Genomic DNA, 14,915 nt, shown 5'->3' with positions numbered 1-14,915 from the left:
ACGTTTCTGAGGTTATATCTTAAGTGACACAAACTTACGACAGAACGTTGACATTTTCCTAAAGTTAGCCATTAAATCTTCAGTTTGTGCTCGTGTTATATTACCCTTTATAATTGACATGTTTTACTTTTTATCTAGTCCCTGCCTCTATCATGTAGCCCACCAGTCCCTATCTTTGGCAGTAGTTGTATCATTGCACAGGGATAGGCTGAATCTGCATTTGGATTTCACTCCCTCGCTAGGCAGTATCACTTCACCTCAGCTTTGTGCTTTCTCCTAAGGGGGCAAATTAGATTGTTGGCTTGATGAGTGCAGCACTGAGTGCAAACCTCTATACTCTTATGTAACTGAAATAGTTGTAAAGTTGTGCCATAAAACTGTCCGAGGTTCTGTAATAAGTCTGTGGAGGCAGAAATCCTTTCAGCAAAATCCCTTTACTTACAACTCTAGCAGTGGTACACAGAGTGCTATCAGTTAGCAGGCTATCTCCAGGGGTGTCAGAGGAACTGACACCCGTGGTTAAGTACAAAGCAAAGGCTCTCTGGCCCATCAGTTGGGTCCTAAGCTAATCTCAATGGCCTGATTGAGGTCATTACAGGTTCCTTTTTTATTTCACCCATTTACGTCTATATCTAACTGTTTTCTCAGAATGGATTTTAAGGCAAATTGATACATTACGTATTTTGCTATCATTCTGGATCATTCCTTGATATTTGTGACATTTGAAGTAGATTTAATCGTATGCAATGAGGATCTAATATGTAATTGATCTCTTATCTGCTGAGAGTTTTGTAAATGGATTACTGAGGTAGTCCAACTGAGACAATGAATTCTGCACCCTTATCTTGAAGACATGTATTCAAGTCAGGCAGACAAAACAAATTTTCTTGATTAACAATGTGCAATTCTTTCTTGTAATACTGACTGGTCAGGTTCTCCCATGTTTTGAAGACATAATGAGGGTAGTGATATAGTAAGGGACTTTGTCAACTTCCTTCAGACACAACCACTTTCTTCACTTGTTCCTACATTTTTACATTTTTATCCTTACCAGCAATGATAAAATAGTTAACAAAATGTGATATGCTCATCTAGTGGTCATAGAAACATTTATATTTAGGAATAGTTCAACATAGCAGCATTAATTTATCTTATCGAATAGTCTTACAGATTCCAGTGAGTGACAAAATAGAAAGGGGGGTGACGAGTTTAATGCCTTAGACTGTTTTGCCATAAACAAAATTGTGGATCTAAAAGTTTAACAGTTCATGACCTAGTCACACCTTTTGAGCACTGTAATTAATGTAGTTTATTTTTTTCTGATTTTCATATAGATAATATGGTGTGTTAGTCAGTGCCAAAGCCAATGTGTATGTGAATACTGGAATGTGTGAAAGAATGGGCTAAGTTGATTTCCCTGTCACTTTACAAGGGCTTGAGGCAATAAGGAGTTATTGTGCAAGGAATTGAGTATAAAAGCTTAATATCAGCTTTTTAATGTAATATTTCTAAATGTGTGTTCAGGAGATAAATTTCTTGGAATTTAATTGTTTTAGAAAAATAACATGTTTGTCATTATTTGAAAACTTATACTTGCCTCCCTGTCCCCCTGTTTAGGTGCCTTGTTATTGGGTGGTATCCTGTATTCCTGGCAATTCCCACATTTCAATGCTTTAAGCTGGAACCTTCGAGAAGACTACTCAAGAGGTGGCTACCGCATGATGTCAGTCACACATCCATCGCTGTGCAAACGTGTGGCCTTCCGCCACTGCATTGCCCTCATTGGACTGTCAACATTGTGTCCTGTATTTGATGTAACCACGTGGACTTTCCCACTCATTTCACTCCCAATCAACTTGTACATCAGCTACCTCGGCTATCGATTTTACAGGGATTCAGATCGCAGCAGTGCTCGGAAACTTTTCTTTTGCAGCCTCTGGCATCTCCCTATGCTATTGCTCCTCATGCTGACCTGCAAGAAATCTCTATTTGGAAATGAGGGAGCAGCTCATCACAGCGTTAAAACAGAAATGCAAGCATAACGTTCATTTTTATTGAGAAATCTCCAGAAGGCGGTAAAGACCATTTCTGTATCATGTTGCTATGGCCTCATTCAGTGATGCACTGATTTGTTCTGGTAATTTGTACAATCTTTTTTGATTCTGTAATGTGACATAAAAATGGTCTTTTTTAATTTACTTAGGAACACCAGTTGGCCATTCATGCCCTCAAACCTGCTCAGCCATTCAGTACATAATTGCTGAGCTGTACCTTATCTGCAATTACCTGCTGTGACTCCATATTCATTGATTCCCTTAACTAAATCTCTCAGGCTTTGGGGAAGACAATTCCAAATGTCCACTATTCTTTGTGTGGAGAACTACTTCTTGAATTTTTCCTACCTGACCGAGCTCTGATTCTTTGCCACCAGGTTCTACACTTATTAGGGTAAATAGTTTATCTGTATATACCCTATGGAATCTTTATGACATTTTAAATACCTTGATCAGATCAAGCTCAATTTTCTAAACTGCAGAGAATACAGGCTACGTTTATGCAATCTGCCCTCATAATTCAACTCTAAAATAGATGTATATTTTCAACTCCATGTTGTGTCTGTAAAGTTATGGGCAGCCCGGTGGCACAATGGTTAGCATTGCTGCATCACAGCATCAGGGACCTGGGTTTGATTCCCGAGCTTGGGTCACTGTATGTGCGGAGTCTGCATGTTCTCCCCGTGTCTGTGTGGGTTTTCTCTGGATGCTCTGGTTTCCTCCCACAGTCCGAAAGACATGCCGGTTCGATGGATTGGCCAAACTCTGACAGTAAATTGTCCCTCGGTGTACCCAAACAAGCACCGGAGTGTGGCGACTGCGGGATTTTCACAGTAACTTCATTGCAGTGTTAATGTAAGCCTGCTTGTGACACTAATAAATAAACCTAAATTATAAATTTAACTTAGTTATAACATGTCTTCTAATCTCCCTAAAATATGCCCCTTGACATGTTCTCAGATTCTATCCCTTAATCACATTCCGTAAACACACCAATAACAAATTAAAATGCCAGTAATTCTTTACATCATGAAGGAGAATTTTGAAATCCAAAATCTCTTGGAAAATCAATGGCCTGTGATTTGCACCACAAATGTTGTATGTTCTTAAAACTAATTGTAAAATACGTCATTCAGATGCGTTCTTCCAAAAAGAAATTGCCCTCAAATTATGACACTTGAAGTTATGAATTGAACTTACTATGAAGTCACTCCAGAACATTCATCTGTTGGAGAACCTTTGGGATTTCCAGCTGCATAGAAGGGATGTTTGAGACTAATAAAACATTCACAGTTAACAATGACGCCTTTGTTCAGGAGTGCTCTAACAATTAAATGGCACAATAAAGTTAATTTTTCAGTATTGATTTAGAATTATTATTTCATATCCCTGTACTTGAACTTTATTCTTCCCATATATGAAGTCAAACTTAAACTACAGTCAGTCATCAGTTGATGTTGCTGAACATGTCCTTTGAAACTGATAGTCCAGAAACATCCCACTCTCATGTTGAAAGTTACATTGTGGAACTATATAAAAAGAATAGTATCTAAATCATGACTCCTGCTTTCACCAAATTTATTTACTGTGCCAACACAGTAATTGCAACTAAATCAGTACAATGTGTGTGATACTTTTAATCCTTCATCTCAAATTGCTACCACAAAGGACAGAACGGCCACAACCATTCCATCCCCTCAAAGATTGTTTCTGCACAATTTGGACTGTCATCACACATAAATAGTCTAATTTCATATTTCAAGTGGATACATATTAAAAAGTGTACACATTCATCATCACACTTTACTAATAATTTTGAATGAACAATATCTAATAATTATGTACCAGTAGTTGTATTAAGAGGGTAAATTTCATTGTGGTTTTGTTACTAGACTCGTAGTCCAGAGATCTGGGCTAATGATCTGGAGTCTGAATTCATTTCCCACCTGGAGCGCTGGAGAATTTAAATTCAGCTAACTAAATAAATCTGGATTTTCTTTTTAAAAAAGCTAGTGTCAGTAATGGGGACAATGAAACTACCAAATTGTCGCAAAAAGCCCATCTGGTTCATTAATGTCATTTAGGAAGGGAAATGTGCTGTCCTTATCTGATCTGGCCTATAAGTGACTCCAGACCTGCAGCAATGTAGTTGACTCTTAACTGCCTCCTGAAAAGGCCCAGTGGGGTACACCATTGTATAGAAAGGGACTGTATTTACTGGCCTTGCCAGCAAGGCCCAAATCCCATGAAAGAATATAAACAAAGTTAGAAAGTGAAGTGTGGTCAGAATACAAAGTAATCCTCCAATTATTGTTCACTGCCACTTCAACCTGCAATAATTGACTGTAATTGAAAGACTGGAATCAGAGCATAAATGTATTAAACAAGTGAAATATTTGATTTATATTGTCATGATTTTTTTTTAAATATCCGTAATAAATGAGTAAAACAGCAAAATGGTCTGCAGTCACATTCTGCTTTTTTATTGCAAAGTAAGGCAAGGGGAATTAACAGTGTCAAAAGTTTCATTATGGCACATAAATTTCAATGTGAATATGTAATCCAAACCATTGTTGGAATTATGTACGTTATTTGGAGAGTTTTGTTTTAATGGAAGGATAAAGATTTGTTGATTAAATTGCATTGTTGTTGATTAAATTGCATTGTTGCTGATCAGAAATTAGACTATCTGAAGTCATATCTGTGTCAAAATATGTTGATTAAACATTTAAAAAAAAGCATTTTTATGCATAATTACTAGCAGGTCTCATACTGAGTTAGAGGTTACGCTGTTGCCGAGGGCAGGTGAACTTCCCTGGAAAGTGGTTTGTAAGAGCTCTCCAGCAGCACTGAAGTAAGTGTTTTTAGATTTGTTCCAGAAAAATAAATACCTAATCCCTTCACTCACTGCGGGGAGACGAATACCTTTGTTGCCCTCATATACCACACTTCCATAAATAAATTCCAAAGTGCTACAGAGAAAAGCTGTACTCTCATTGTTTATCTATTTAGGAAGTGGCTTTAAAAGAGAGGTCAAAAAGACATGCAACGCACACTTTTTGCAAACATCTTCACAACTGAATTTATTTAATTAGCGAATGCCAAATCCCTGAGCCAAGCAGTTTATTCCTGTCCTGCTGTGCTGAGAGCAGATAGGCCTCTGCTGAGTTTGTGGATTGGGCACTCTTCAGTGATGTGGTGCACAGTTTGTTCTCCCACAGTTACATAGAGGGCTGGGCTAAAGTTTTAAAATTGAAGTTTATTTCCTAGTGCTACAAGTAGGTTTACATTAACACTGCAATGAAGTTACTGTGAAAATCCCTCAGTCGCCACATTCCAGTGCCTGTTTGTGTACACTGAGGGAGAATTTAGCGTAACCAATGCACCTAACCAGCACGTCTTTTGGAGTATGGGAGGAAACCGGAGCACCCGAGGAAGCCCACACAGACACATAAAGAACGTGCAAACTCTATACAGACAGTGACCCAAGTCAGGAATCAAACCTGGATCCCTGGCACTGTGAGGCAGAAGTGCTAACCATTGTTCCACCATGTCACCCAATGCCCTGTTAGTGGAAGTTGGCCAAGCAACGGTCATGGACAATCTTGAATTTGTTGATTATTCCTTGGCAGGTTGAAACCAGGCAGCTGTTGGGTTGGTTTGAGACCAGGTACTTATTTGTCCTGTTCAATGATTCCCATTCATTTATCCAGGTGGAATTAGCATTGAAGCCCTGTGTGGGTGAGTTTTTTCAGATCGTCCCTTCTTGATGGAAGTCCTGCCTTGGGTGGGCTGAAGGTCAGCATGAAATGGCATGTGGGGAGCATTGCAAACTTACTCGTTATTCTGTGGGTTGTTGCAAATCAGCAGATATGTGGAGAAGTGATGTGTGTGAGGACAGGGAGCCAAGGAACTGATGTTGAGTGTAATGTTACAATACTGATACATATGGTAGCATTCAGCAGGGTAACAGCTCTGTGGGTGTGTTTGTGTGAGGTGACCTTGACCAAAGAGCAATATGCTACTACTGATTATGAAAGAGCAAGTGGTGGCAGCAGCCCACATTGAGTTGGCTAGTTTGGCAGTCAAGTTTCTGGACTTGACCTTGGTTTCAGTTATTTTTAGATGTTCCCTGAATGTCAGTGTTCTATTCCGCTCACTCTGGGGTATTTTGGAGTTGGCTGGTGCTTTAACTTGGAGCCATTCATTTGGATGTTGAGCTCTTTATTGGCTTTGTATATGTCATTGGCGTACACAAATTTTTGGGAACTGACTTGAAAGATCACAGAAGTAATATAAAATGAGGTAGTTTACTCGTTACAGCTGTGGCAATCTTAATTCTGAAATGAAACTAATGTAATCCCATTCCTGGATCTTTCAACATCTATTATCATAATTAGTATATATAGTTCGTACTCGGTACTTTGCATTAACAATCGTTTGGTAGTACAGAACTTGGAAAAAAAAACATGTTACCAAAGCTTTTTGTCTTGCACTCATCAGGACAAAGGCAAGAATATCAAATTTAACTATCAGTGAGTGTAAGATGGAAAGCTTCAACTACTTGCCTCTCTCTTCATCAATACTTAAATTACTAATTTTTGTTTTAAAAGTCAGTGTTTTATTCATAAAATAAACCCTTCAAATTAGTCCTTCCAGAATTCTTCTTTTGTCATTGCTAGCTGTTCTAATGTGGATATATAAATAAAGTTGCTGTATCTATTACATGACCAAGAATAAAAATCAAATGTTAAGGTGTCTTTTTTCACACAGGTAATGTACTGTATTTGTCAAATAACGAAGCCCATTGAATGTAGTTGCCTATATTTAACCAAGGAAAAGACTTCACTTTTCCATGCTTTTATAAATAAACATTTGAACTGATTTCAGTGCCCTACAATAGTTTCTTGAGGTATTAGGTCCTCAATAATTGACAGTGGTGAGGGCCAATCATAAAAACAGTAAGACTTGGTGCACACTGGGCATTGTAGTTTATTGCCCTTTAATCCTTTCAGTTGATGTTGCCAAGTTGGGAAAATGCCATGAACTCCAGTGTCATCCTTTTCAAGAGAGCCACAGGCCTCCAATAGAAAATGTGTTTAAAGACAATTCAAACACTGGAAATGCTGTCAGTTTTCACATTTTCCTGTAAATTCAGCATTTCTTATGTTAACCTTGTTGGGAAATCTTCACGTTGAAGAAATCAAAGTGGCAGCTGAAAATATTTTCATAATCTATGTGAGTGCTTTGGTTCACCTGTTGGTGGAGTTTGCAGATGGTTCAAGCTTGATTGATTGATCTTGTCTTTTCTCAATAATTCCTCACTCATAGGTTTATTATTTGTATATAATGTGTCTTTGATTGTGATTGGCTACTGGCTTAGTGGCAGCACTTTCCCCACTAAATCACAAGGTTTTGCATTTTGAGTTCCACTTCAGAAAGTCAAAACACACAATCTAGGCTAACAGTCCAGTCATGGGTGCTATCTTTCAACAAACTATTACTGAGGCCCGTCTGCCCCCTCTGTTGCATGTAAAAGATGCTATGACGCTATGTAGAGAGCAGCAGAGTTCTCCGAGTGTCCTTCTCATTATTTATCCCTCAGCCAACATCAGTAAGAACGAATTATTTGCTAATTATCTTATTGCTGTTTGAGAACGTGCTAGGCACAAATTGGCACTGTTTCTTACATTACAACAATCATTACACTTCAAAAGTACTTTAGTCAATAAGTACGCAAACGATGTTTGTCTTTCTTTGTGAATATAATACTTCAGCTGATCAAGTATCATACAAAACATTATTACAACCCCTGTAGAGACCTATACATAAATTTGAGTAAAGGATCACATGACAAGATTTCATGTCTTAAGATTTTTACTGTAACAAATTTAAATCAACATAGACTAAACATTACTTAATAGGCAATTAATGCAATAAATTACATAGAAGTATTTCCCACTAACTACTTAACACGATCAAAAACCCCATGGCGTATTTATACATTAATTCATAGAATCATAGGAATCATAGAAACCCTACAGTACAGAGAGAGGCCATTCGGCTCATCGAGTCTGCACCGACCACAATCCCACACAGGCCCTACCCCCCATATCCCTACATATTTTACCCACTAATCCCTCTAATCTACACATCTCAGGATACTAAGGGGCAATTTAAGCATGGCCAATCAACCTAACCTGCACATCTTTGGACTCTGAAGAACTGTACTCTTGTGATTAAAGTCCAAAGCTCTTCCTGCATCTCTTGTTCTTGCTTTACCAGAGTAAATATTCCATAGAAGATAGGAGCAGGAGGAGGTCATGTGGCTTTTTGAGTCTGGTCCACCATTCTTCATGATCAAGGCTGATTGTCCAACTGAATAGCCTAATCCTGCTTTGTGCCCATAACCCTTGATCCTGTTCGCCCCCAAGTGCTATATCTAGCCACCCCTTGAATACATTCAATGTTTTGGCATCAACTACTTCCTGTGGTAATGAATTCCACAGGGTCACCACTCTTTGCGTGAACAATTGTCTCATCTCCATCCTAAATCTTCTACACCAAATCCTCAGATTGTGACCGCTAGTTCTGAACACACCCAGCATCAGGAGTATCCTCCCTCATCTACCCTGTCTAGCCCTGTTAGAATTTTATAAGTTTCTATGAGATTTCCCCCATTCATCTGAACTCCAGCAAAAACAATCCTAATCTAGTCAATCACTCCTCATATGTCAGTCCTGCCATCCCCAGAATCAGCCTGGTAAACCTTCGCTGCACTCTCTCGAGAGCTTCATCCTTTTTACAAAAAAAGTCCCTTTCACTCAGCCCTTGAGCGTAATCAAATAGACTTCTTGTTACAAAGCACTTGCACTGATTTGTGGTATTTAAGTCTTTAGAATTTTTGTTTAGTAAACATGGATTCCATCCTCACCAGCACTTCTCTCTGTGGTTCCTAACTTTTTCTTCAATCTGGTATAGCCATTCATAAGACTCAGTTCGATTGCCTCTGAGAGTGAGTCTGCAAGCAGCAAGAATTTGTTACCTTCTCCTTTGTGTTCGGATGTTGAAACTTGCACATTACTTTCAATAAGTTTCAACCTGGGTTCCTGTTCTCATAGCAAACAGATCACAAGGACTAGTCTCTGGCCAGACTTCTTGTGAAGTCGCAAACCCTTCTCCACTACCCCACAGTATATTGAATTAAAGAAGACAGTTTAAAATATAAATGTCTTGTAACATCCAGTGGTTATAACATATTAATGAAAGATGCCTGAAATAGGATCAATCACCTCTGCACAGCATCAATCTTTGAGTATTTATCACAGCAATATATATAGGAGGTAGAGAATGATTGAATCGACCATACCTGTGACTCACATCCAATATCCCTGTTCCAATATAAAAGAATCTTGCAAAATGAGTAACTGGCATGAATGTGAAATTAACCTTTAAATGTGAAATTAAGCTCAACCTTCACCCTGTGTTTACTTAATAGCATTTGTGGCCTTAGAAATACACTTCAATTTTAGCAGCAGAATAATACATTTCACATTACAGATGTTCCTACTACATCAGCCGTATCACTTTCAGCAATGGCATCCACTACTATAAGTCAACTAATCCCTTTAGAGCAGAAGGAGGCCATTCAGCCCATTGACTCTGCACGATGCTCTCACAGACCATCTTATCCAGATCCATCCTCCCGCCTATCTGCATAAGCCACACATTTACCCACTAATTCCCCCAACCTACACATTATTAGATGCTAGGGGGCAATTTAGCATAGCCCATCCACCTAACTTGTGCATTTTATGACTGTGGGAGGAAACTGGAGCACTCGGAGGAAATCCACGCTGAAATGGGGAGAATGTGCAAACTTCACACAGACAAATGGATACCTCTGGAGACACATCAATGTTTTACTTTGGCTGAAAGAAAACAAGCAAAATAACAGGTGTATGCATTGTCAGAACTGGCTGCAAGTAGAGCCATAGAGATTACAGCGTAGAAATAGGCCCTTCAGCTCAACTTGTCCATGCTGCCTTTTTTTAAAAACTCCTAAACTAATTCCAGTTGCCCACATTTTGCCCATACCCCTCTATACCCATTGTACTCATGTAACTGTTTAAATGCTTTTTTAAGAGACAAAATTGTACCCACTTCTACTACTACCTCTGGCAGCTTGTTCCAGACACTCACCACCCTCTGTGTGGAAAAAATTGCCCCTCTGGACACTTTCGTATCTCTCCCCTCTCACCTTAAACCCATGCCCTGTAGTTTTAGACACCCCTACCTTTGGGAAAAGATATTGATTCTACCTGTTTTGGAAGCTCAGTCTGTCAATTTTTAAGCATTCATCTCTAATTCGATATTTCTACCTATGCTTTGTCTTGCACTGAATCTTAAGATCGGATTCAAATTCTACTCTTTCTCATTTCTATCAAAAGAATTACTTCCAAATATTTATTTTCATGTGTGTTTTAATGCAGTTAGTTCGCCAAGTCGAGAAACTCCGTTTACAAAATGAACGCACAGACTTCCTCTTTCTCATTGCTACTCTGTTTTCAATATATCTGTAGTCTGTTTAGTTTTGAGAGGAGTGAAATGAGATGGTGAGCTGAGCATCGATACTACACACTGGCTAACAGTGCACAGTGCCTGGCAACTTCTGGGATGAACAGGTAATGCTCCACCTAGGGGCTTCAATAAGAACTGCTCAATAAAGACATCACTCAGATTGTTCAAACTGATCAGCCTGTGTGTCGATCGAGAATTCCAACAAAGTGCAATGACAGACATCAGCTCATTCAGTGTCCAGAAAGAGACGAATCAGGACTGCACTTTAAAGGCTGTTATTCTAGTTTTAGGTGTGGTGACTGCTGTTTTGGGGTTAGCGGGTAGATTTATTCTTTGTTCATTGACAACCCTGTAATATAGATCGGGGATGCACATATGACCATAGAACTGGAGTGGACAAATGTCTCGAAGGGTTGTAGGACTGGAAGAAGTTATAGTGATAAAGATTTGAAAACTATTTGAAAACTGAGATGTTTCTCAACTGGGAACCAGTTTAGATCAGGTTCCGCAATTCCAGTGCTCAATTAGCTGTGCCCCATGGAAATGAGCTGATCCAAATCTCTGTTGCCCATTATGCTAAGCGCCCCTCACACAATCCCCCAGTGCTAAAATGGTTCTGGTTCACCAGGTTCTTGATATTAAAATTTTCATAATCACATTCAAATCGGAAAATGATCATTCCATGAACTCAACCTTCTTTAACTGCGTGCCCTCTGATTTGATTTGATTTATTAGTGTCAGATGTATTAGTATACAGTGAAAAGTATTGTTTCTTGCGCGCTATACTGACAACACATACCATACATAGGGAGGGGAGAGTGCAGAATGTAGTGTTACAGTCATAGCTAGGGTGTAGAGAAAGATCAAATTAATGCCAGGTGGGTCCATTCAAAAGTCTGATGGCAGCAGAGAAGAAGCTGTCGGTACGTGATCTCAGACTTTTGTATCTGGCAGTCCTGAAACGCCTTATGAATTCATCATTGATCTCCCGCGTGTCCCTAACTTCCTTTATTCACTACTGGCGAATGGGCGGGTGCTGAGCTCTGGAATTCCAATCTGAAGCTCTCAACTCTCTCCTCCTTGGAACCTATTTGATCCAAAATATTAATCCACTCATCCTAGTTCCTCCTTTAGTTTCTTGTCATTTTAAAATAAATCGAATGATATGGACATCAAATTGACAGTACAGTAACATGTCATCGGCTCCAGCAGGTCCCTTGCACTGTGTTATGCTCCACTAGAACCTTGTCCCACCTTCTTGCATCTCACCCGATCAACATACCTCCTCACTACTTTCTTTCTCCCTCATATACTTACTTGTCCAACTTTGCCTTCAATCCATCTCTGCTTCAGCCGCTCTTTGTGACAACTAATTCCCCATCATCAGCATTCTATAATTAAAGAAGATTCTCCTGGATTCACTGTTAAAATTTGTTGCTAGCTATGTTATATTCTCGCCTCCGGTTTGGGGTCTCTCCACAGGCGGAAACGTTTCCACACCTGGATTCTGATTTTGCCACCAGGAAATTCTTTAGGAAGGCTGTTGTTGGAGGACATTCCATAAATTCAGACAGCCTGGTTTTTGGAAGCATGAACGAGGGCAGTTTGATGCATTTTCACTTTTACCAGTTGCATTTGCTAAGACATCGCCCGAGTCAGTGTAGATACCCTTCACAGCGGAGTGGACCAATCTTATTAAATGAATACCCTATCCCCGACAAGTTTCGAGTTGCAAAGACAGGAAGGATAACTGAATGCGCCCCCCTGATCATTCCCAGTCTTTTACCAGAAAGTCAAGAGCTCATTTCAACCGAATATGCACATGAATCCGGTAAGAATTGATTCATTTGACGCGCAGTGTGGATTATACTTGGAGGAGTTGCGGTAGGGTAATTAAAACCAAATTAAAGCTCTCTTCAGGTTGAAGGTCAGCAACAATTAAGATTCATTGGGTTTTAGGTTTTTTTTTGTACAGCTGGCTAAAGGCCAGTGCAAAGGGCTGCTGGCAGCTGGCTCAGGGCGGCTTTATTTCACCAATCACCCGTTTCTCGGCGTTTCTGCAAAACGAGAAAAGGACGGGAGAATGTTCTAATCTCCGGAATATATGATTGACGGTGCAGCATTTTAACCCACAGGTGCACTGTTCGGTGTGGTTTAAATTCGGGAAGATTACAGCAAAGCTGTAAGACTTGATACAAGGCAACTCGATTAAACCTCCCCAACGACGCGTCTAACTGTTCACAGGAATTACTTTTTTTTCCCCCAGGAAGTGTGTGAATGAGGAAAACTCGCAGAGTTGGCGCTGTGCGTCGAAAGAAGGCTGGTTGTCTGAAAGGTTAACACGATATAAACAACGGTCTTGAAGTTTACCGACTAATCAGGTAATTATGATTTTCTTTTCAACTGTATAAATCTGACTGGTGATTAAAGGCAGCGAAAAGCGAACTTTGCTGCCCCCTCCAATCTGTAATTGTAGCAGTGAAACAACTCTCCTTCCATCTATAACCTTTCTACTAATAGACTGTTGTTTAATTTGGTTATTGGGTTTCGATTCCTTTTGTTGAGGGAGGACTGTGCCACTGAAGAAGTTATGTCCTTGTTCCTAACACTTAGGGCGCCTGCAGTGGTTTTGTCCCTTTCACACACAATAATTGTACACATGGCCACACACAAAAAAAACACTAAAACAATTTACAATTACACTTCTGCATTGCAGTTAATATTTCTGAACAGACTATTTCCCGTTTTCAGCGACATTATCTCTTGCCAAGAATTTTGAAGGGGGGAACTGCATTGTAGGTATTCTGTGAGTCTATAAGCTTCGTATAGTTTTTGGTTCCGGTAGTAGTTGGTCATTATGAAGTGACCAGTGGCTGTCCCTCTTTCAAAACAATCACTTTTGCTTTAATATTCGATTTTCCTTAAAGAAGCCTTTGGAAAATTGACTTTATCTATACTGGTTGCACATTCTAATCATTCATTTAATCATTCAGCGGCCAATAGTGTGGCACGGGCGAGAAAAAGCTTAGTGTTAATGAAAGATTTGTTTTCTTTTAAATAAAAGAATTAATTCAGATCATAGTTAACCGATATTTTGCATTTAGTTTGTGAAGTGGAGGTTTTAGTAGTGCCTCTGCTTCTCGCCCTCTCGCCTCTGTGTGGTTCAATTCCCACCTTGGGCCCATAGTCCAGGCTGGCACTTCACTGCAGTACTGACAGGGTGCCGCATTGTCTGAAATGTCATCTTTCGAGTGACATGTAAACCGTAAACCCTGTCTGCTATTAAGCGGTTCAAGAAGGCAGCTCACCGCCACCTTCTGGAGGACAATTAGGGGGTGAGCAATAAGTGCTGACCTTGCCAGCAACACCCACGTTCTGCTAATGAATGAAAATGAAATCCCAGGTCGATGTTAAAAAAAACCCCGCCAAAGAATCAATGGTGAGTTCCAGCCCTAACACTCCCCCCGCCCCCAATATTTATTCCTTGGCAATAACTTCATATTTACCAAGCGCCTTTATCACAAAGTCGCTTCGGGAGAGCATTGTTAAAGAAAGTAGGGCACCCAACAATATAAAAGTCAGATGAACAAAAGCTTAGTGAGTTTCAGAGATTCTTAAAAGAGGAAAGAGAGTTTGAGAGGTCTGAGGAAGGAATTTCACAACTTGGAGCGTGGCAACTGAAGAGTTTGTCACCCATGATCGATTTGATTGGTAATGTACAATTAAATGATTGTAATTATAACGAACAGATAATCCGCTTATCACACAGCTGCCTGTGGGAGCTTGCTGTGTGTAAATTGGTTGCTATTCTTCCGACATTACAGAGACCTTTGGACATTTTGAGGTCCTATAAAGCACAACATAATGCAAGTACTTTCTATGTGAATACCGTAGGAGAGTTTAAATTATGAGAGTATAATTAAGTCACTCATAAATGCAAGTCTTTGTTTTGTACAGTTTATTATCTGTGAATTTGAAGAACGTTCATAAAAGAAATGGATAAGAATAGACACTGCTTACCGCCAATCTGGTCATTTAGAAAATTGGTGTCACACGGTCGGTAGAGTTGATACGAAGGTGACCAATGATCAACATTCCACTACCAGATACCCAGTCTATTATCACGTGGAGTTTTCAGTCTAATCGCAACATATCTATCCAGCCTGCACTCACTCTCACTTTCATTTCTCGGCACCCTCCACATTACAGTTGACAGAATAATCTCAGCAACCAGAAATACTGAATCTAGCAGCCGCGGGGTGGTCTACACAATCGGGTGGA

General features: G+C 39.7%; 1 protein-coding gene across 1 annotated transcript in view; it reads left to right on the top strand.

Moving 5' to 3' along the window:
* The window catches only part of cox10 (cytochrome c oxidase assembly factor heme A:farnesyltransferase COX10), a 132,844-nt gene extending 128,333 nt beyond the window's left edge, over positions 1-4,511 (top strand). Inside the window, exon 7 of the mRNA XM_080209028.1 lies at positions 1,618-4,511. Coding sequence (XP_080065154.1) covers positions 1,618-2,042 — 425 coding nt within the window. The 3' untranslated portion in view covers positions 2,043-4,511. The remainder of the gene's footprint in view (positions 1-1,617) is intronic.
* Positions 4,512-14,915: the final 10,404 nt, after the last annotated feature.

Source organism: Carcharhinus amblyrhynchos, chromosome 21, assembly GCF_965287045.1.
Source record: "Carcharhinus amblyrhynchos chromosome 21, sCarAmb.v2.hapA, whole genome shotgun sequence".
Lineage (NCBI taxonomy): Eukaryota > Metazoa > Chordata > Chondrichthyes > Carcharhiniformes > Carcharhinidae > Carcharhinus > Carcharhinus amblyrhynchos.
Note: the sequence above shows the minus strand (reverse complement) of the source record. Positions and strands in the feature narration are given on the sequence as shown.